Source organism: Hypanus sabinus, chromosome 8 (genome assembly GCF_030144855.1).
Source record: "Hypanus sabinus isolate sHypSab1 chromosome 8, sHypSab1.hap1, whole genome shotgun sequence".
Classification (NCBI taxonomy): domain Eukaryota; kingdom Metazoa; phylum Chordata; class Chondrichthyes; order Myliobatiformes; family Dasyatidae; genus Hypanus; species Hypanus sabinus.
Genome location: NC_082713.1, coordinates 19,551,993 through 19,576,080, shown reverse-complemented (window position 1 = coordinate 19,576,080; position 24,088 = coordinate 19,551,993). Strand labels below are relative to the sequence as shown.

Below are 24,088 nucleotides of genomic sequence, written 5' to 3'. Positions count from 1 at the left end.
GTCAGTTTTGGCTATGCACAGTTTCTTCCACCTCTATGGTCTCCTTTCAGTGGCCCATTCACAGTCCAACCCAACACTGTTCTAATTGCATAGCATCCATCGTTAACACTGCAAATCATTTGCAACAGCTCCAATGCTTCAGGCATATTTGTCCCTATCAACAGTTCTGAATCAACATCTGGTAAACAAACACAGACGTGTTTCAGGTGAGACTATCACTGGAAATCCCTGTCTTGGGACATTCCCTCTGTGGTCAAACATACCCTCTTGTGTATAGATGGTATGTAGTTCACATTAAGTTTTAACCTCCTAATCCAGCCACTTCCAATCCTGAAACAATATAGCTTCTCATGATCTCCTATTGATCCATGGTACATATGAGAATGTGTGTCCTTTTTTCCTGTGAGGTTGAGCTTGTTCATGAGGCTCACTGTGCAGAACACTGCTGTACTTCCTTGGTCTTGGAAAGCATAAGTAAACACTGTCTTGTTACCCTTCTTAGACTTCACTTGTATAGAACTATGGGTAGTTTAAAATCATGATCACCAGCCCTGTAAGGCCATTAGATACCAGGGCACTACTCACTGCTGTGTCTGATTCTTTCACAGCTTGTTTTGATTCTGCACCCTTTTCGTTAAAGTGAATATGAAGTATGGAGGGATACTTGCTACTGCATTTCTTGCATAACAGACACTTCCTACACTCTTTGCTGATGTGTCCTGTACACAAACAGCCAAAGTAGACACCATTTTTTCTATGGAGGCAATCTTCTCTCTATTAGCCCCTTCTCCAGCTGAGGGCATGAATCCAATGTATGCTCACCCTCACAGAACAGACAAAACCTTTTGGCTGGCACGACCATTTCCTTTCCGTTAGTTCCAAGTTCAGTTTTAGCTTTACTTCTCACAGTGGCCACAGTAGTGGCAAAGCTGCTTCCTTTAGCATTAGAATGAAATTGTGACTTAGCTTGTTCACACCTTTGCTTATTGCAGGTGATATAGTATCCTATATATTCCAAAACACCAGGTGTGTAGCACTCTTTACAGGTATTTGTCTTTCAATAGAACCAGCAATGTCAATGAAAGTAATCTTACGGTTGTGCCTTTATTGCAGTTCACAGGCCACCTTTCTCCATTTATCCCTAAGCATATGGGGCAATTTCTTTACAGCGATCAATATATTGGCAGGCATGTTTAGCTCACACATGTACTGCACTTCTTCCATGGCACTGCAACAGCCACTAAGAAAAAAGATTGTAGGCTTGAAGAGCTTTCACATCTTCAGGTTAGATTGGTACCCAAGAAGACGCTTTTTGCATATAGGTAGATGAAATTTTCTTTTTGTTACCAAAATGCTCCTGTAGTAAAGCATTAGCTTTTAGATATCCTTTTTTAGGGTCAACATGCCGGCAACTCTAGCATAAACACAAAGTACACTGCAGATGCTGTGGTCAAATCAACACATACAAACAAGTTGGATGAACTCAGCAGGTTGGACAGCATCTGTTGAAATGAGCAGTCAACGGATGCTGCCCGGCCTGCTGAGTTCATCCAGCTTGTTTGTATTAGTTGATTCAACTCTAGTGTACTGTTCAAGGAAATAGAGGCAGTCTTTATAGCTGTCAGTCTTGCCTTCAACACTATTTTCAAAAGCCCTCATGAATGCATAATATTGCAATGGATCACCATCAAAGATTTGAATCTCTCTTTAGGGCAAAGATAAATTGTGTTGCTGTTATACCAATAAGCTTGTTATTTCATTTTGCTTCCTCATTTCAATATATTCTGACTACTACCGTCTGAAACAAGATGTTTCCATGCTGTAAGTGGATGTCCCCATGAGAACTTCGAGCTGTTGGATATGACATAGCTTCAGAGTACCTTACTAGTGCAGGCTGAGAAAACACCCTGAACTACCTCTTGAGGGTTATGTTCATGTTTCACAGACACTTGAGGAACAAATAAATCCAACGTTGACATTGACGTGTTGCGTTTTCTCTGTGCATTATCAGTATAGGAACTCACATCATACGACTGACCTGCAGAGCGTTTTTGGTACTTGTCACACTGGAAGCACTTAGCACAGTAACTTTGGCCACCTGTGCAGCAATTTCTTCCTGCATCTTAAGCTGCTCCTTCATTTTCCGTTGCTGTTCCTTGTTCTTTTCCAGCGCGTGTTCGTCCTTCAATAATTGCTGCCGTGCAATTAATGCAGCCAAATCAGCCTCCATTTTAATACGTGCAGAGGAGTTATTAGATACAGAAGATGCTGCAGAACATCTGCAGCAGAACTTCAAGCTACTGACATTTGACAAACTGTCACTCAAGTCTATGTCATCTTGTGGGTTCTCTACTATATGCCTAGTCAAAGAAATGGCTTGGAATTTGAAAAGCATTGCCTGATGGAAGGAGAGACACATTAACTTGATGCAATAACATGACTTTCACTATAACATCTTTGGTTCAACCATTGCTTCACATCCTTTATGAATGCACTACAATAGTGATCAATGCTTGAAAAACATCAATTCTGTCTTTCCTGCTCGAGCTTGGGAAGTAATGAGATTAGCATGTGATGTTGCTTAGCAACAACTTCACAGAGATCTTTCAGGACCTAAAGAGGAGATGGCACTTGTAAAGCAATTTCTTTAATTTCATAAGAACATTAATAGATGGCATCAAACTTTTAATTTTGTTCATATTTGTTTCAAACTCCTTTTGAAGGCTTTCAATTAGATTAGCCTTAGCTTCAGCTTTAATTTCTCTTTGGCAAGCCTCAACTGCAGGATTGTTGGCACCATTCCATGCTTCAAATCACTCATGCTACTTTCTCTAGTTGTATGGCTCACAATTAACTGTTCACCCACAGCACTGGTGATATTCTTTCTTTTTCAATCTTTTTATTGAGTTTCATATATACATATAAAAAAACATAACATAATAATGAGTAAATTATGAATACAATAGACTTGAAGTCATGTTAATAATAAGATAACAATATCCTATTAAACATCAACAGAAAAAAATACCTTAATCAATCAAGTCCATATGATTATATATGAAAAAAAACAAAAATAACCGTTAAAAGAAGAAAAAATTTGAAAATATGTGAAAAAAATATATATTAAGAAAAATAAAACACTAAACTAAACTAACATGGGCAATAATAATAGCTTACAAGTATATGATAGTGTCAAAAAACTCCAGAACTCCATACCTGAACATGAATAAGCAAGCACTGGTGATATTCAATTCGATAAATGCAGTCAACAAACAAGCTGTCCGTGCATGCACAGCACTACATATATGAAATTGATGGCAAAGTTTGCGGATAATACGAAGACAGGTAAAGAAGTAGGTAGTGTTGAGGTAGCAATGCGATTGCAGCAATTTGTCTAATTGGAAGAATAGGCAAAAAAGAAGCAGATGCAATAGTGTTGGGAAATGTAGGATAATGCATTTCGGTAAAAGGAACAACAGTGCAGACTGTTATCTAAATTGTGAGAAAATTCAAGCACCAGAGGTGCAAAGGGACTTAAGAGTCCTCGTGCAAGACTCCCAGATGGTTAATTTACAAGTTGAGTCTGTAGTAAAGAAGGCAAATGCAATGCTGGCATGCATTTCCAGGGGAACAGATTATGAAAGCAAGGAGATAATGCTGAGACTTTGTAAGACACTTATCAGGTCGTACTTAGAATATTACCAACAGTTTTGGGCCACATACCTCAGAAAGGGTGTGTTATCACTGGAGAGAGTCCAGAGGAGGTTCACAAGGATGATTCTGGGAAGGAAGGGGTTAACATATGAGGAGCAGTTGGCAGCTTTGGGCATGTACTCAATGGAATTTTGAAGAATGTGTGTGGGGGGGGGGGGGTGGGGGGAATCTCATTGAAACCTACCAAATAGAGCCATATAGGGTGGATGTGGAGAGGATGTTTCCTATGGTGGAGTATCCAGAACTAGAGGGCCAGTCTCAAAATTGAGGGGTGGCAACAGAGATAAGGAGGATTTATTTTACCCAGAGAACAGTGAATCTGTGGAATGGTCTGCAACAGACTGCAGTGGAGGCCAAGTCCGTGGATATATTGAAAGGGGAAGTTGATAATAGTTTCCTGATTGGGCAGGGTGTTGAAGGATATAGTGAGAAGGCTATATGTTGTATGGGGTTGAGTCGGATCTGGGATCGGCCATGATGAAATGGTGGAGCAGACTTGGTAGGCTGAATGGCCTAATTCTGCTCCTATGTCTTATGGTCTTAAAGCAAACCAACCAAACAGCCCTCAATTCAAACACCGGCAACCAGAATATTTCAGCACTTTAATAAAATAAAGCAACAAACTGTTATGTGGCCGGCAACAATGAATATAGAATTGAGTCAGGTTTTATAAACAAACATAAACATTTATTAAATTCTGCTCAACAAAAGTGAAAAATAAACAAATGACTAACAACTGGAAGCTCACTGCTATACAGCAACTTAACAAACAGCCAAATTCTGGAATAGTTCTTAAAGTGGTAAATTCGAACACAGTCTTAAAGTGGTAAATTTGTAAGTCCAAGTGATTTATACAGTCAGTAAGGAGAGACTTTACTGCAACAAAAATTTCTCCGAAGAAAATGGCGAATCTACATATCACAGTCAAGAGATGCCTTGTCCAAAGGATTCACGATGAGGGAAATAAAACGGCTTAAAGGAACTGACCATTTGCTGCTGAAAGGTGAACACTGTACAAACCTTCCTGACCTTGCAGGGGTTATCTCAGATGCAGGTCACTATCCTTCAGCGAAGATTCAATAAGGTCGATCCTTTATAAAACTGCTGAATGACACCAACTTTACTCAATCCTTCAGGTTCCCGTACTTCAGTAAAGTCTTCACTCTCCAACTAGACTGTAAAGGTAAATCAAAGATGGGACAAAACAGAACCAGCAGCGACTGGCGAAACTGCCGGCACAACGGCTTTTGCCCCTTACAATAGAAAGCAAAAACTCCACTTTAAAAACGAAACTGCGTCATGAGACGAATACGCAGCAAAACTAACTAACAAACTAACCTGCGTCACAACAGGGGTCTCCCCTTATATACCTGTTGGAACAGTACATCATATGACCACACACCAGCGGGAAAATTACATCATGTGACCTCACACTGGCAGGATAATTACATCACCCCACCACCACAAGACAATTACATCATGCTCACAAGATACACAATTGCATCATGGTCATAAGACAGTCACAAGATACCCATGGGTTATGTAACAATACTCTCAGCAATTCAGCAACAGTTCCCAATGGACGGCCAGCGTTGACCATCCAAAACAGTGTTCAAACCACAAATGCACAGCATGAATCAACAAAAGGGAGCTTACCTGCAGCAAGCTGTCCCAGTTTCCACAAGAGGATCGAGGCAATCCTTTGCCATAAACTGGTGTTTCTTTAGTATTACTATTTTTTTTTTGTTGACAAAACGTAGCAGTTACTTGAAAATGAACCAAAACCTCAGAGAGACTAAGCCAGGCTACTCGGCACTTCCAAATACAGTAACAAATTCTCAGATTCGAAAAAGGTTCGACCCTTTATTAAAAAGGCAGCAAAAAAGAACAATCTTGCACTGATTAAAAAGCTAACGAAACCAAATCAGCAATACAACAATCTTAGCGTTAAAATAACATCCCAATTTGCACAACTAGGCGGATAGCGATACTAAACTAGTGGTCAACAAAAAGTCACCCCTTGCCTTACCCCCTTTCAACTAGACTAAACAGCTAACTAAACATGAATAGGTAACTATACTTATTTGCTTCTACCGCACCCCAACCCAGGTGACAGATTACCATAATAAACGTGCCACAAGAAACGACAGAAAGTAGATAAGTGGACTGTCCAATGGACAGAAAACAGATACAATACTTGGCTCCAATGGATAGAAAATAGATACGTGGGTACCTCACAGCACAATCCTTGCTGATTTGATTTGATACAAACAACTCATTTCACTGTACGTTTTGATGTATATGTGACAACTTTTTCACCCAGAGATTGGTGGATATGTGGAATGCTCTGCCCCAGAAGGCAGTGGAGGCCAAGTCTCTGGATGCATTCAAGAGAGAGTTAGATAGAGCTCTTACAGATAGCGGGGTCAAGGGATATGAAGAGAAAGCAGGAACGGGGTACTGATTGTGTATGATCAGCCATGATCACAGTGAATGGCGGTGCTGGCTAATGGTCTACTCCTGCACCTGCTGTCTATTGATAAATAAGCTAATATTAAAAATTATTCCCTTTCTCCTACCAGAAGGAATTACAAAAACAACAAATTTCAAAGAAATACATCTTTCCTATGAACTATTGTAAGCCTATTATCCTGGATTCATACAAGTGATTAGAGAAAGCATATAACTGCTTTATAGCTGTAATTGTAATCTGCTTTTTCTCAAGTGATTAACAACAATTACTGAGTGCTGTCCAACCTTCTAATCTGACAGCCTTCAAACTGATCCCAATCTGAAATGTTAACTCTGCTTCTCTTTGCAAAGAAGCTGCCTGACCTGCTGAGCACTTTAGTCATTTTCAGTTCTGTTTCAGATTTCTAGCATCCGCAGTTGTTCGATTTGCATTTTCAATGGGAACCAGCAGAAACTGTAACCCCCTCCCCAGATGGACAGACTTACTAAACTGATTTCCCCTCCTCAGCCAAAATCATAATTACAGTGCTCCAGCCAGTGCTGTAGCAAAAAATGGGCTCCTTAGCAAAGAACTTGGAATCAATCATGGCCTTTCTTTCAGATTTTCCACACCCTATTTAAAAGAAAAAGTTGCCTTCCTAAATGATACAGATTAAGAGCACTGCATAATGGACTTCCTCACTGAAAGTAACTACTCAAAGCAAACTATTAGTTATCATTTAATATTGAATGTTGAATGGTGTCGATAGATTGGATGTGGAGAGGATGTTTCCCATGGTGGAGCAGTCCAGAGGACACAGCCTCAGAATAGAGGGGCATCCTTTTTAGAACGGGGATGAGGAGGAAATTTTTTAGCCAGAGAGTGGAGTTCCTTGTCACAGACGACTGAAGAGGCCAAGTCATTGGGTATATTTAAGGCAGAGGTTGATAGATTCTTGATTAGTCAAGTCACAAAGGGATATGGGGAGAAAGAAGGCAGGAGATATAACGAAATGATGGAACAGACTTGATGGCCCAAATGGCCTAATTTTGGGCTCCTATATCTTAGGGCCTTAGTCTAATATTTTTTACACTTGTTCTCAATGTAAACAACTGAGATTTGATTTTACTTCCCTTAACACAGAAAAACTTCACAAGATGAAAAATGAAGTAAAACACAAATTGATGTTTTTGACACAAAAAAAATGTAAGTGGATATTTTGGGTAAATCTCAAAATCTAAAAAAAAGACTTGCAAAAAAAGAATGTTGGAAGAATGGGGAAGTGCACTAAGCTATTAGGGTTCAGATATGCTAAATACTAAAAAATGGGCATAATGAAGAACAAGTTTTTAAATTCTAAAATTCAAGGAGAAAGATGAGACTATCAAATCACCTGAGCGGTACTTTGAAAAAGCATCAGTGAATCAAATGTTAAACCAAAGCTAATGAACAAAGTACTTGCTGAGTTTAATGGCAAATTGGTCATGTAATCGGACTTACATATAGCATGAACTGAGAAGACAATATTCACAATTCTCCATAAAGTGTCTAATTTGCTTCTGCATAATAAAGTAATTAAAGGAGTACTCAGCCCTACTATGATTTATGCTTTGTTGAGGTTGAAATAGCAGATTCCTGACCCCTCCAATCTATTTACCCAAGAATGAACATAATTTGCAAACTAGCTTATCAATCACTCCATTTACCCAATTAATGACGGATCTATGCACACAAACCAAAATTACATCCCATGCCTCGACTCCCTCCTGCATATGGCAATTGCTTCAGAGAATTCCATTATCTAGCATAGGCTACTTTTAGGATGGAGACACGTTCAGGGGTATTCAGATGGTCAGCTGAAAGTTACTGTTGAGTGTATGCTTTATGTGAAAGTAGCACTGTAGTTAATTAAGATAAAAATGGCTTTTCTTGTCCCCATTGTCTTTCCAATACCAGTATTCTCACACCAGTCTTCTTGTGCCAACCCTATAGTTATATAGTTGAAAACAAAACGTGTTCTGATTTAAGTGATTTCACTTAAAATTATGTTTTTAAATATCCAAGTTGGTACACTTTACTGAAAAGTTTTATTTAGAAAACAACATCTAAATTCTGCAGCAAACAATACCTAGATTTGGGATTTTGTTAATACAGCAGGGACACTTTTGGCATACAGGAAGTATTAAAATGTGATATATATGGTTATAAAATAAGCATCTAAAGAGGATGTTTCTCCAAGGAGGTGTGTCAAAGTGTTTTGAAACAATTTGCAAAGGAAGATAATGAAAAACCGTAAAATATTTGGAAGAATCCTAAAGTCACTGCCAGTATTTGAAGACAACACCTCCCAAAACAGGGAAAGGCCTAAAGGCTTGTAAATGATTTACTGATTTGTAAAACATTACAGAAAGAGGAGATTGTGACTGCATATTTTAAACCTTTGACTGGACTTCCCTCTAGTACCGACTGCATGTTGGGGGGGGGGGGGCGAGGGAGCACAGATAAAGCTGCAGCCCTGACAGGAAACTACCCCTCCCCCACATACCAAATACCTGAAATCCATGCTGATATCAAACATCAAGAGGCAGATAGTGACAATACTGACAGGTTTTTTCTCTTCCTGGTTCAGTAGAGGTGGCAGCGCGGCGCCCATCTTCCACCAACGCCACTTTTATCACACCCCCCTCCTGCGCCTCGGCTCGGGTTTCCGAAACTCATTTCCATTGAGACAGAAGCAGGCAGGAAGTTGCGGATGATTTAATTTATTATTTTCTTTCGATCCCTTCTCTCTCTTCCCCGCCCTCCCCTTTCTCCTCTGTGACTGTACTTACGGTTCCTCTCGGGCCTTGACAAGCAAGCAGAAGAAAGGAAAAAGAAGAAAGGGCCCGTGCTCGCCGGCCGCGCCGCGCTGCCCCGCCGCCGCCACCAACGCGCTCCGCGCCTGCTGGGGGCGCTGGCGAGCAGCCGCCAACGCGCTCCGCGCCTGCGGGGGGCGCCGGCGAACCACTTCATAGTCAAATAGATCGCAAGCGCAACTGTGCTTGAAGGAGCCCAGGGATGTTACACTGAAAGCTACGTGCTTGTTATGGTAATACTGTTCTGTCGGGCTGCACTTTAAGCTAAATGCCACAATAATGTGTATCGAATGCAACGAGAAACTATGCAAGTTGTGTGCACTTTGGGCTATGTGGTACATGGAATGTGTAAGCAACAAACAACCTGCTGGAGACATTCGGAGATACAGGAAAGACTGCAGATGGTAGAAATCTGGAGCAACACACAGAGGCGCTGGAGGAACTCAGCGCGTCAGCCTACATTTGTGGAAGAAAATGGTTATCGCTGCATATTCCAACATCTTCAGTCTCTTGTGTCTCCAAGACTGTAGTTAAAACAAATTGTTGGAGGAACTCAGCGATTGAACGGCAGCTGTGGAGGGAAACGGATAGCCGACATTTCGAGTCAAGACCCTGCATAAGATCCATCATTTTGACCCAGCAGTATAATTGATTTTTAAACTCCCCTCTAAAAGTAACCATGCAAACCAACAAATTCAAGGGGTAACAATTAAAATGTCCCGTCCTGTATAGTTTTTCATATTGTTTCTGTTGTATTTCTTCATTTTCCCTTAAATGTTCGCAAGATCACTGAATCTCGACGTGGTATTTGGTTACTATACGTAATTTGATAATAAATTTACATTGGCTCTGATTGTCAACTCCATCCAACGCAACAGCTCCCTGACTCATTGCGCACGCGCCTCCCTGCGCGTCGGCGAATCAGGGGCGGCGGGGAGCGGGGCCAATGAGGATAGAGGGTGACATCCGGGTAACCGCGTTTCCGACCTGTGACCTGCCAGGCGTTTGTTGTGGTGGTTTCGTTCGGGCGATCGTCTGTCCGAGTTTGCGCTGGATGAGTGTCGGCCGGAACGTCGGGTACAGGGAGGACGCGGGTGAGTCTCTACTCACCTCCCTCTCGGGAGGCATTAACGCGGCGATCCGAAGGGGGGAGAGGGAGAGGAAAGCGATTTTGGTGGTGTTGGGGGGATCCTGAGGGGCAGTGGGAGTAGGTGGTCGGAGGGGGAGATACCGGGGGTGAGGGAGGCAGTTGGTTATAACCAGCGGTGGTAATGGGGATAATCTCGCACTACCTATAAATGCTCCCAGTGGCGTTGACAAACATGTCCAGCTCCCGGCCTTCATGTGTAGTTTAGCTATCAGGCCCGGCAGAACTGTTTTTAGGCAAGAGAGGGGCAGGTTTCTTGCGCCTTAAAACCAATTGCTTTGGATAGATCGTTCTTCAGCCGTGGTTGGCAGCTCACCTCGGTGAAGGAAGACTCTTATCTCATACCTCCACTGCCTTACAACTGTACCCACTCATGAGGAAGGCTTCTGGAGTAAACCCCGAGGAAAGAATCTGGAACTGGAGTCCCTAAAGGCAGCCCTACATTGAGTTCAATGCTGACGGGAAACTCCTGGGATGCTGTTGGTGCCAAGCTGTATAAATTGGTTTCTGTCTATCCTTTGGAATCATCAGCTGTGTGGAGGGGGGGGGGGTGTTGTATGCGCACCAGTTTGCTCTTTATATCTACGGCCCTGGCTTGTCTATCATGTGGACAGCTAGGACGCCATATCCATGGTCGACCCCGACAAACTGTGGGGAAAACCGGGTGGGGGGGGGAACTGTCAGCAGTGAGGTGCGGCCAGGTAGGTGGGCAGTGCAGGAGATACTGAGTAGTGATGATGGCCTGAGGTGAGATGGTCAGTCGGGAGATGGAGGTGGAAAGGGACATGGGAATCCTGCACTAGGACTCCATTAAGATTATCTTGTGGGTTGAAGCTGTAGTAAGGAAGGGCAATGCAAAGTAAGCATTCATGTTGAGGGGACTGGGACAGAAAAGTGAAGATGTAATCTTGAGCCTTATAAGGCATTGGTCAGACTGTACTTGAATAGTTTGGACTCCTAATCTAAGAAGGGGAGTGCTGATCCTGCTGAAGGATCTTGGCCAGAGGTGTCAACTGTACTCTTTTTCCATAGATCTTGCCTGGCCTGCTGAGTTCCATCAGTATTTTGTGTGTGTTGCTTGGATTTCCAGCATCTGCAGACTTTCTCTTCTAAGTGCTGGTATTGGAGAGTTTTAGAAGGATGGGTGGGGGGGAGGTGGAGGTGTCTCATTGAAAGCAACTGAATACTGAAAGACCTAGCTAGAGTGGCTGTGGGGAAGATATTCCAGTAGTAGGGGAGTCTAGGACCAGAGAGTGCAGCCTCAGAATAGAAGGACATTGCTGTAGAACAGAGATGAGCAGGAATTTCTTTCACCAGAGTGTGGTGTATCTGTGGAATTCATTGCCACATACAGCTGTGGAGGCCAAGTCATTGATCATAAGACATAGATGCAGAATTAGGCCACTCAGTCCATCGAGTCTGTTCTGCTGTTCTATCATAGCTGATTTATATCCCTCTCAGCCCTATTCTCCTGCCTTCTCCCATAAACTTTGATGCCCTAACTGAACAAGAATGTATCAACCTTCTCTTTAAAGATACATAGTGACTTGGCCTCCACAGCCATTCACGGCAATGTATTCCACAGATTCACCCTCTGGCTAAAGAAATTCCTTATCATCTCTGTTCTAAATGGGCATCCCTCTATTCTGCAGCTGTGTCCTGTGGTTATAGGCACATCCACTATAGGAAACATCCTCTCCACACCCTTTCTATCCAGGCCTTTCAATATTTGATAGGTTTCACTGAGATCCTCCCTCATTATTCTAAAACTCCAGCTAGTACAGACCTAGAAGTATCAAATGGTCCTCATATGTTAAACCTTTCATTCGCAGAACCATTCTTGTGAATCTCCTCTGGATCTCCAGCTCATCATTTCTTAGATAAAGGGCCCAAAACTGTGCACAATACCCAAAGTGCAGTCTGATCAATGTTTTATAAAGCCTCAGGTTTACATCCTTTCTCTTATGTTCCTGTCCTCTTGAAATGAATGCTGACATTGCGTTCACCTTCCTTCCCACCCACTCAACCTGCAAGTTAAACTTTAGAGAACTCTACACAAGGACTCCCAAGTCCCTTTGCACCTCTAATTTTTTAATTTTCTCCTTGTTCAGAAAATAGTCTGCGCCTTTATTTCTACCAAAGTGCATAACCATTCGCTTCCCTACACTATACTCCATCTGCCACTTTGCTTATTCTAATCTGTCCAAGTCCTTCTGTAGACTCCCTGCTTTCAAGGCATTGCAGGGGGTGAATACCCCCTCCATCTCTCTTTATGTCATCTGCAAACTTGACCACAAAGCCATCAATTTAGTCATCTAAATCGTTGACATGTGACGTGAAAGGAAACAGTCCCAATATAGACTCTCACTCTCTACCTCCTGCCAATCAGCCAATTTTCTATCCATACTAGTATTTTTCCTCAAATTCATCTTATCTTGTGTTAAAGAGCCTCATGTGCGGTTCCTTGTCATACACCATACACTATATTTCATCTGCCTCTACTTTGCCTATTCTCCTTGTCCAAGTGTTTCTGCAGGCTCCCTGCATCCTCAACACTACATGCCCCTCCAACTATTTTCATATCATCTGCAAACCTGACCATGAAGCCATTAGTTCTGTCATCCAAATCATTGACATATACTGTAAAAAGTTGTCCCATTAAAGACCTTCTTTATTCCCACTCTTTGCCTCCTGCAGTCAGCCAATCTTCTCTCCATATTAGTATCTTTCTTATAATACCATGGGCTGTTGTTAAGCAGCTTCATGTGCAACACCTTGTAAAGGACCTTCTGAAAATCCAAGTAAACATCAGTCTCTGACACTCCTTTCTCTATCTGTTAGTTCCTCAAAAAATTCCAACAGATTTGTCAGGCAAGATTTCCCTTTAAGAAAGCCATGCTGATTTTGGCCTACATTATCATATGCCTCCAAGTCCCCTGAAACCTTATCCTTAATAATGTGGACTCCGACATCTTCCAACCCTGAAGTCAGGCTAATTGGCCTATAATTTCCTTTCTTCTGCCTCCGTCCCTTAAAGAGTGCAATTTTCCAGTTCTCCGGAAGCATTCTGAAAAGATCATTACTAATGCCTCCACAGTCTTTTTCAGCCACCTCTTTCAGAACCATCTGGTCCAGGTGGCTCATTTACCTTCAGACATTTCAGTTTCCCAAGCATGTTCTCTGTCATGATAGCATCTACACTCATGTCTGCCCCGCTAGCACTTGAATTTCTGGCATACTACCACAGTGAAATCTGACACAAAATATTTAGTAACTTCATCCGCCATTTCTTTGACCCCCATTACTTCTCTAACATAATGTTCCAGCAGTCCAATGTTCACTCTCACCTCACTTTTCTTCTTTTATACTGTATATCTGGAAAAAAAACACTTTTGGTATCGTATTTGATATTTTTGGCTAGCTTACCTTCACATTTCATCCTTTCTCATGTTTTTTTTTAGTTGTCTTCTGTTGTTTTATAAAAGCTTCCCAGTCCTCTAACTTCTTTCTGATGTTTGTTATATTACAAGCCCTCTCTTTTGTTTTTATGCTGTCTTTGATATTCTTTGTTTCTTTACCATGGTTGCCTCATTCTCCCTTTAGTACACTACTTCATTTTTGGGATGTATCTATCCTATTCCTTCCGAGTTGGCCCCAGAAAATCTAGCCATGCTGTTCTGCCATCATTCCTGCTAGTGTCCCTTTCCAATCAACTTTGGCCAGCTCCCCTCTCATGCCTTTCTAATTTGTTTTACTTCACTCTAATACTGATACATCTAAATTTATCTTTTCCCTAATAAGCTGCAAGGTATTCGATCACTACCTTCTTTACCTTAAGCTCACTAATCAAATCTGGTCAATTACACAACACCCAATCCAGAATAGCCTTTCCCCTAGTGGGCTCAACCACACGATGCTCTTTAAAAAAAAAATCTCATAGGCATTGAACAAAATCTTTTTCTTGGGATCTACACCAACCTGATTTTCCCATGGATATTGAAACCCCCCCCCCCCCATGACTAATGTAACATTGCCCTTTTTTACATGCATTTTCTTTCTCCTGTTTTAATATCCCATATCCCAGCCACTTTTGGGGGCCTGTATATAACTCCCATCAGGGCTTTTTTACCTTTGCAGTTTCTTAACTCTACCCACAAGGATTCTACATCTTCTGATCCAATGTCACCTCTTTCTAAGGATTTGATTTCATTTTTTTTTAACCAGTAGACCCTCCCCACCCCTCTACCTACCTGTCAGTCCTTTTAATGCACGGTGTACCCTTGGATGTTAAGCTCCTAACTTTCAGCCACGACTCGGTGATGCCCACAGCGTCATATGTGCCAATATCTAACTGCACTACCTTATGCTTTATATTGGCTATATTTAAAGTAGCGCTTGGTAGGCTCTTGATTAGTAAGGTTGTCAAAAGTTTATGTGGGAAAGGAAGGAAAATGGAATGAGAGGAATAATAAATCAGCCATGGCCAGCGGGCAGGGCAGGCTCAATGGGCCAAATGGTCAGATTCTGTTGCTTTGTCTTATAGGAGGCAAGCAGATGGTGAGGGTGACTAGGAATTGGGTGGTTGAGTGGTGGGAGAGTCAGTGAGGGGAGGTGCTGGAGAGAAACTTGGGGGGGGGGGGATGTTAAGTGCTTGATGTGCTAGATTCTGAGTGCATGTATGCAGTGGGGGCTCCTGAGGGAAGGTGGTTGGAGTAAGGAGTCCAGAGACATGTATCACTTCAAGTTCTTCTGCATAGGTCATCATGTAGAAGTTCACTCCTCCCTGGTTCTCCAAATTCTTCCTTCCTTGAGCCAAAAAAAAAAAACAAATGGGAGTAACTCAATGGATCTAGCTGCATCTGTGTGGTGCGGGGGGGGGGGGGGGGGCGGGGAGAAGAGAAATTAGTCTTGGGAATTAGTAACGAGGTACAGTGCTTGTCTTGAATTTAGATCAATTTTTGAGGTGGTGCAGGTTAGGACAATAACAGAACACAGAATAAAGTGCAACTGCTACAAAGAAAGTGTAGTGCAGTTAGACATTAAGATGCAAGATCATAATGAGGTAGGTTGTGAAGTCAAGAGTTTATCTTGTACTAGGGAACCATTCAGTTCTCTTATAACTAGTTATTCTATTGATAACCTGGATTATTATAAATTAAACTCAAGTTATGTATACAGCACTGTGCAAAAGTCTTAGGCACATATGTATATTTGCTGGGGTGGCTTTTACACAGTACTGTAGTAATTTTATGTATTGCACTGTACTGCTACCACAAAAAAATCAAATTTATTGACATTTTTGAGCGATGATAGACCTGATTCTGAGTCTCTATTGTGAACTGAGAGTAGGAAGGGGGCAGGGAGAGCGGAATCAATGTTGGGAAAAGGAGAAGGGAGGGAGTGGAAAGCACCAGAGGAACATTCTGTAATGATTAATGAACCAATTGTCTGGTGTCAAATGGCCTTGCTTGGTGTCTCAGGACCGGGTGTGTCTACTCCCACGCCACTCCCCACCTATCCCACACCCCTCCCGCAGCACTTCACACTCGCCATTCCCAACATCCTTTGCTCCCTCCAGATTTACAAACTCGCTCTCCACTCCACGTTGACAAACACAGTTCTGTGCAAAAGTCTGAGGCACCCTAGCTCTCTGACGGTGGTGTCTGAAAAGAGGATGCTGTCCAAGTTGCATGCCATCTTGGACAATGTCTCCCATCCAGTCTGTAATGTTAGGCACAGGAGTACGTTCAACCAGAGACTCATTCCACCGAGATGCAACACTGAGCATCATAGGAAGTCATTCCTGCCTGTGGCCAGCAAACTTTACAACTCCTCCCTCGGAGTGTCAGACACCCTGAGGCAATAGGCTGGTCCTGGACTTATTTCCACTTGGCATGATTAACTTATTATTTAATTATTAATAATTTTATATTGCTATATTTCTACAATATTCTTGGTTGGTGCGACTGTAACAAAACCCAGTTTCCCTCGGGACCAATAAAGTATGTCTGTCTGTCTATATTTATGTGCCGAAGACCTTTGCACAGTGCCCTATATGCTTAAGGCTTTCATGAATAATCCAAGTAAATACGTTAATAGGAAAATGGCTATAGTTTATTAGTTTATCAGGTCAAAAACAATCCAAATCCTATCTGGAAATTTTCTTAATATTTTACACTAGTAATATTTTGTTTTACAGATAATATTGAATATAAATGAGCAACGTTATTTAAACCTGATGGTCAGCAATGCCTCCAGTGCGTCGGTCAAGGAGCGGCAGTCCAGACTCTTCCTTCATTCCTAAGAGAAGGCGGCACAGCAGCAGCAATGACAGTAGGTCCTGCAGCCCTCCGGTCAAAAGTAGCAGTCATCATTTGGGACTCAGGAAATCTCCATCAGTTGACCAGAAGCTGAGAAAGTCCAGGTCAAGGTCGAGAGAAAGATCTAGTGCACACAAGCATGAAAATGGTGTACATCATTCAAGGTCAAGATCCAGAGATGGGAATTCTCGTTTCTATCACGGCCATTACAATAAGCTTTATATGGCACATTATGGAAAAGAGCAAGAAGATTTACTCCAACAAAGGCATGATGCCTTTATTGCCAGGTCAGGCAAGTTATAAATATTTAATGCCACAATGTGTAGATTTGCCTAGAAAATGTCATTAGTAGCCATCTCTGTCCCCAAGTATGTTATCTTTATCTAAAAATAGAGACCCATTCTAAATCTGTCCTCCTAAGAGTTTCCTTTTACCATTTGTTCTTGAAAAGAATGAAAGATAACTTTGAAAGTGCAATTTAAAAGCAATACAAGGAGAAGGGGACCTGAGCATTTCTCACTTCTCAGAGCGTGAACTTGCTGATAAATACAGCATGCTTATCCTTCCTGAATTGTAGTTAAGTTGCTAGGTAGTTGAGAATTAATTGCCCTGGGCACAGAGTCATAAATGGTCAGGAAATTTCTCAAGCTACCATTGTAGAATTCAGATTCTTGCCTGTAGATTGCTATTCCAGACCTAGATGAGCAGCTTGTGTATCCTATTCAGAGAGCTGATGGGGCATTTGTCATTATGTTTTGTCCAAAATTGGTATTTGTAATTTTTATATTTTATTTAGAGATGCAGCATGGAATAGGGCCTTATGGTCCTTTAAGCTGCACCACCAGCAACTCTAATTTAACCTTAGCCTAATAAATGATCATTTATGATGACCAATTAACTTACTAATATGTCTTTGGACTATGGTAGGAAACAGGAGCACCCAGAGGAAACCCATGCTCCACAGGGAAGATGTACCAACTCCTTACAGAGGATGCTGGAATTGAACTCCAAACCTCGATGTGCCAAGCTGTAATAGCATGGTGCTAACCACTACAATACCATGGTGCAAAATGTAGTGTTGAAGCAGCAGCCCTGATGTACATGTTCAAGCCTCAGCAGTGAGGCTTAAACTCAAAATCTATCCTGAGAGCAGCAATTAAAAAATTGGATTCCTTGTTAAATCCTGGAAGTTTTATCAAACTTAAATAAAACACTAGTTCAGTCCCATGTGGTCTAGTCTAATGCTGGAAACCTGAATGCTGCTTTAAAGAGAATAGGAAGGAATTTACTGACTAGCTCCACAGTGTGGAATATTCCAGTGTGGCGAATTATCTAAGTAGTCTGGAAATGATCAGGTTGTTCCCCTTTGTGCAGATGAAGCTGAAAGGAGCCTTAACAGCAATGTTTGAGATCATGAATTATTCAGATAGAAGGAATCCTTGATTGTCAAAGAGTGAATGATAGGAGCAGAGGACACCGGTTGAAATGATTCACAAGAGAGCGTGGATTGCCGCAGAGAATACTTCCACTGTATGAATAAATATGATTTTGAATTTAGTGACTGGACCATTCAGATCCTGCAGGGAATTACATTGAAATAAATTGCGGGAATGTAGGGAAAGCATGAAGTGATGACATGGAAGCTGTTGGTTTCATCATTCACAAAGTTTTACATGGTGCTGTTGAAATAGTTGCATTTGTATAGTTATTTTGTAGCTCTTTTGCTTTTCATGCTGCTCCATAATCAGGTTCTCATGAAAGGAACAAACTTCACCAATTTTAGATCATGCTAAGTACAGGAAATCTAGCTTTTCACATCTTCATCAAAAGGTACTGTCAGATCAATGAGGATTGTGCTGAGAGCAGCTTGCAAGTATCACCATGCTTCTGGCACCAACACAGCATGTCCAGAGCTTACTAACCTCACCAGTGGCTGCACAACTTTGGAATGTGGGTGAAAGTCATAGGGAGGCCTCTTTACATCATCAGCCAAGATGCCAACTAGGTTTAGGAAAACCAGGAAGCTGCGAGGGCACGTTAGCCACGGTCATGGCCGTATTGGCAAACACAGGAAGTATCCTGGAGGCCGAGGCAATGCTGGTGGAATGCATCACCACTGAATCAACTTTGATAAATATCACCCCGGTTACTTTGGGAAAGTTGGTATGAGACTACCATTTAAAGAAAAACCAGTTATTCTGTCCTCCCATAAATCTGGATAAGTTGTGGACACTGGTCAGTGAACAAACCAGATTAAACTATGCTAAGAAGCCTGAAGGAACAGCACCTGTTATTGATGTTGTACATGCAAGTTACTATAAAGTTTTGGGCAAAGGAAGACTTCCAAAACAGCCGGTCATTGTCAAGGCTAAGTTCTTCAGCAGGAAAGCTGAAGAGAAAATCAAAGAAGTTGGAGGAGCTTGTGTATTAATGTCATAAACTTCAACTGGATGCAAGAATTAAAGAAACTGTCACTTTTAATTGGGGTCTCTTCTCTTAATTTTCCACGTGCAGTGGAAGAGCTTATTTCTTCCTCTTGTGGCCAAACTTCTTGAGGCAATAAGCGGGCCTTCATGTGGCCTCTGTCTCAAATATTGAGTTAATAACAAGCACATTTATTTTCTATAAAGAATGCAATAATTATCTTGGGCTGGATAAATTAAAGCATTAAAGTTGCCAAGCTTTAAAAAAAAGAAAGTCATAGGGAGAAAATATAAACCTCTTACAGATGGCAACAGGATCGAACCTGGATAGGTGATTGCTGGTGCTGTAACACAATTGTCCTAACCCAGGGGTGGGCAAACTTTTTGACTTGTGGGCCACAAAGGGTTCTAAAATTTGACAGGGGGGCCGGACCAGGAGCAGATGGACGGAGTGTTTTGGTAATACACCTCATAAGAGAAAATAAAATATCATGGGATATGTAGAAAACATGTGCTTTAATTTCAATTGAAAATGAACAAATGCATTACAACAAAATATCTCTTTGAAGTCCCATGGTATTTAGCTATTTATTGAAATGACTTTTAAAACACTGAAAATTAAATGAATAAAATACAGCTTTTTTTAATAGTAACAGTTATTATTTTAAAGCACTGAAAATTCTGTTATCCTTCAAGATATTATCATCATCACTCTCCTCCTGACTGTCTTTATTTCAAAAACGGTAGGAGATGCAGGTCTACTTGTCCTGCTCCTTCTTATTCAATTGTCCCCTGTGCCAAAACTCAACAACGACCAGCCAGTATACGGAGCGCGTTATTTGATCTGGAGCGCATTTTTTATTTTGAGAATGTATGTGCACCTGCGCACTACTCATGTCCATCACTTAACAGAAATGACATGTAACATGTAAGGCTTATTGAAAAAAATATTTTCAAATGCATTTTTTACATAACACAATGAAGAAACTTGTTTTTAATTTCAATGGGAACAGTGTTGTTGGTCTCCCTTTTTAGCCAGCGCATCAAAGTCTGGATTTAGTTTTGTTGTGGCGATTCTCAGGATGGATCTGAGGTGTTGGTCAGTTAACTTGGATCTGTGGCTGGCTTTGTTGATGTTCATGACGCTGAACGCCTGTTCACACAAATAGGTCGAGCCGAACAAAGAGTAAAGCGCAAATGTGGAGTAATACGCTGCACCTCAACAAAGGTCAATGTGTAGCGGTGTGCTACATGCAGCGCTAAAATTACGACACGGAGTCGGTAACTGCAGTTGAAGAAAAAAACTTTATTCGAAATCCCCAGCCTCACTTTTAAGCCTCCCTCAACCTGCCCCCCCCTGCGCAGAGGCTCCAAAGCTCTGTGCTCGCAAATCCCCGCAGGCTATCTCCCTTAGCCGGAACGCTGGCTAATTGTGAGCTGGTTCGGATGTGCCAGGAAATGGGTCGCCACAAATGTATATAGAGTGCGTCATCTATTGGGAAAACGCCAGAATTGCGGGGAAAAAACGTTAACAAGGTTTATTAATATAATTTCATCAAGTTCTGCGGGCCGGATTAAAAAGCTTAACGGGCCGCATATGGCCCGCGGGCCGTAGTTTGCCCATGCCTGTCCTAACCACTATGCTATGTTTGCCACCCCATTCTGAATAGAATAAATTACTTGAATGCCTCTGGAATCCCCCCTTCTCCCCCATTGACCAGAATGTCTTTTTTATTGATGTTCATTTGTCAATTTGATGGTATTTCACTGGTTTTCCATAAGACATGGGAGCTGAATTAAGCCATTTGACCCATTGAATCTGCTCCACCATTCCCCTCCTTGGCCCCACACTTCGGTCTTCTCTCCATAACCTTTGATGCCCTGTGGAATCAAGAACCCTATCAAGCTCTGCCTTAAATACACCCAATGACCTGGTCTCCACAGCTGCCTGTGGTAATAAATTCCACAAATTCACCACCCTCTGGCTAAAGAAATTTCTCTGCATCTCTGTTTTAAATGGATACCCCTGTATCCTGAGGCTGTGCCCTCTTGTCCGAGTCTCTCCCACCATGGGAAACATTCTTTCCACATCTACTCTGTCTAGACCTTTCAGTATTCAAGTTTTCAATGAGATTCCCTCCCCTTCCCCCCATCTTTCTAAATTCCAGCAAGTACAAATCCAGAGCCATTAAATGTTCCTCGTATGATAACCGTTTCATTCATGGAATTGTCCTCGTAAAAACCTCCTCTGAACCCTTTCCAATGCCAGCACATCTTTTCTTAGATAAGGAGCCCAAAGTTTTCCCTATCACTGTTTTCCACAGTGATTGGCAGAAGAAAGCTGTTATCCTTCACTCTGACAGCAATGCCACTCATCAGTAGCCACTCATGGTTCCAACCCTGTGAATATGTTAATCCAGATCAGTTTTCTTCAGAAACCTATATCATCACATCTTGATGCAAATTTGGAAAGGGTTTATTTGAATTAAGTTTCCTCTTTAACAACCAATAAGAGCCTTATTCCCCCAAACTCAATTTTTAAAGATTACTCAAATCGTTATTGTTGTTAATGCATCAAATAAACCATGTTACACATTTTGTTACATTGTTAATTCCCAGAATCCAAAATCAGGAACAAAGTTGTTTATTTAGGGACTTCACATAACCAGAAAAATTTCCCTGAAAGTTACAGCTTGGATTGATTTGTCCCTTTCTGCAGTCTCTTGCATTTTTAAGAGCCCTTCCTATATTGGCTCTGTTTCATATATTTCAAAGTCTACTTTGTTCATTCTAGTTCATTCCAGTTTGCAATGCGGTTCGCTTCCTGAGAGCTGTGTGCAAGTCAGAATTGAACAGTGAATAAGAGAGGATTGCAGAAAATCCCTGTGAGTGGGAAAAGTGGCAGCCAGCCAGCCTTGCTGAGTAAATAGAGTCATAGAGAGGTATAGCACAGAAACAGGCCCTTCGGCCAATCTAGTCCATACTGAAACCATTATAATTGCCTACACTATCAACCTGCACTTGGACCATACCCTTACTATCCATGTACCTAACCAGACTTCGCTTAAGTGGTGAAATCAAGCTCGCATGAACCACTTGTGCTGACAGCTCATTCCATACTCTCATGATCCTTTGAATGAAGAAGTTTCCCCTTGTGTTCCCCTTAAACTTCTCACCTCACCGAACCCATGGTCTCTGCTTGTAGTCCCACCAACTTCAGTGGAAAAAGCCTGCTTGCATTTTCCCTCTCTATGCCCCTCATAAATCTGTTCACTGCTCCACTCAGCACAGGACATAATTATTGTAGGTTAGGTGGGGTTCAGGAGGGGGTAGTGGGGAGAGAAGGCATGCAGAAATGCCCCATTCCCAGCTGGCTGAAGATCTATGTTGCCCAGAGCAGCCAGCAAATTCATCCCCATCTAGCCCACTGGGCTCCCAAACACTCATTCATGTATATGGGATGTCCATAAGTTGGATGCTTGTAACCTCAAGAGGATACTTGTGATACTTTATCCTACTTTGTTAGCTTATCTACAACTTCAATGAAATTGGATACTAACGTTATTTTGTTTCCAAGAGTTCTGAGCGTATTCATGCCTAGTATTCCAATCTTACTGCACTGCGAGGGATTCTGCAGATGCTGGAAATCTTGAGCAACACAAAATCCTGAAGGAATTCAGCATGTCCTGCACCATCTGTGGAGGAGAATAAACGGTCAATGTTTTAGGTGGAAACTCTTCATCAGGGCTGGAAAGGAAGGGGGATGATGCCAGAATAGCTCCCCCCACCACCTTATTCTGCCATCTTCCCCTTTCCCTTCCAGTTGCGATGAATGGTCTCAGCCTAAAACATTGACTGTTGATTCCTCTCCATTGGTGGCACCTGACTGCTGAGCCCCTACAGCATTTTGTATGTGTTGCAATGACAAATAGGATTACTTTGGACTTTTCTCATGGTTGGCACAGACATTGTGGGGGGAAAAGGGCCTATACCAGTATTGTACAATGACCTATATTTACATATTTAATTACAACAATATATATCTCCAACTGCAAAGCAAGATATTCTGCAGATGCTGGAAATCTTGAATAATACACAATTTGCTGCAGGAAATTGTCCGGCAGCTAAGGAGGGGAATAAAGAGTACATATTTCAGACTGACCCTGCATCGGGACGGGAAAGAAAGGGAGAACAAGACAATATGAAAGTAGGATTTAGCCGGCAGTTGATAGGTGAGACCATGTGAGGGGGAAGGGGCATGAGAAACTGGGAGGTGTCAGGTGGAAGAGATCAGGGGCTGAAGAAGTAGGAATCTAATAGGAGAGGAGAATTGACCATGGAAGGAAGAGGGACACCAGAGAGTGGTGATGGGCTAGTGAGGAAAAGAGAAGGGAACCAGAATGGAGAATAGAAAGAGAGAAGTAGGCGGGGGAGTAATTAGCAGAAGTTAGAATCAATATTGACACCATTAGGTTGGAGCCTACCCAGGCAGAATGAGGGGTTGCTCTTCCAACCTGTGTACAGCCTCAATATGGCAGTGATCACTTACTTAATTTGTACTCCAATACAATAGAATATGCTTTAGTTTATTAACTAGCCAGAATGATTATATCTGTGCAGATCTTTCTAGAATACCTCTTACAAAAGAAAACTAGTTGGAAAGCTAATTTCTCTTTTCTAAATCAAGTAAATTAAAATGTGACAAGTGAACTCCAGTGTCAAATATGAAAGGAAACATTAGCAAAATTTGAGAGGTATTTAGACATGCATGAACAGGCAGGGAATGGAGAGACAGAAATTACATTCAGGCGGATGGGATAGTTTAAAATGGCACAGACATTGTGCGCTAAAGGGCCTGATCTTGTGCTGGAGTTCTGTTTAATGAAAAAGAAACAAGAATATTGCTGATACAAAGGAGACATTTAAGAGACTCTTAGATATACACATGGATATAAAAATAATAAAGATAATGGGCTGTGTAGGAAGGAAGATTAAAAGATTAGTTTCATACGTGCACACAGTGAAATGCGCCATTTGCGTCAATGACCAACACAGCCCAAGGATGTGTTGGGGATAGCATGTAAGTGTCGCCACACTTCCAGTGCCAGAATCGTAACACATATATCTTTGGAATGTGGGAGAAAACTGCAGCACCCAGAGGAAACCCATACTGTAAT

The 24,088-nt window shown here is 41.8% G+C and overlaps 1 protein-coding gene, 1 long non-coding RNA gene and 1 pseudogene across 2 annotated transcripts in view; 2 read left to right on the top strand and 1 right to left on the bottom strand.

The window, feature by feature from the left end:
- The window catches only part of LOC132397951 (uncharacterized), a 103,265-nt gene extending 94,140 nt beyond the window's left edge, over positions 1 to 9,125 (bottom strand). The window contains exon 1 of the long non-coding RNA XR_009513491.1: positions 8,998 to 9,125. This is a non-coding gene — a long non-coding RNA (uncharacterized LOC132397951). The remainder of the gene's footprint in view (positions 1 to 8,997) is intronic.
- Positions 9,126 to 9,959: 834 nt separating this feature from the next.
- Positions 9,960 to 24,088, top strand: part of nkap (NFKB activating protein) — a 38,735-nt gene continuing 24,606 nt past the window's right edge. The window contains exons 1-2 of the mRNA XM_059976777.1: positions 9,960 to 10,115; positions 16,368 to 16,775. Coding sequence (XP_059832760.1) covers positions 16,417 to 16,775 — 359 coding nt within the window. The 5' untranslated portion in view covers positions 9,960 to 10,115; positions 16,368 to 16,416. The remainder of the gene's footprint in view (positions 10,116 to 16,367; positions 16,776 to 24,088) is intronic.
- Positions 18,440 to 18,969, top strand: LOC132397948 (large ribosomal subunit protein uL15-like; annotated as a pseudogene).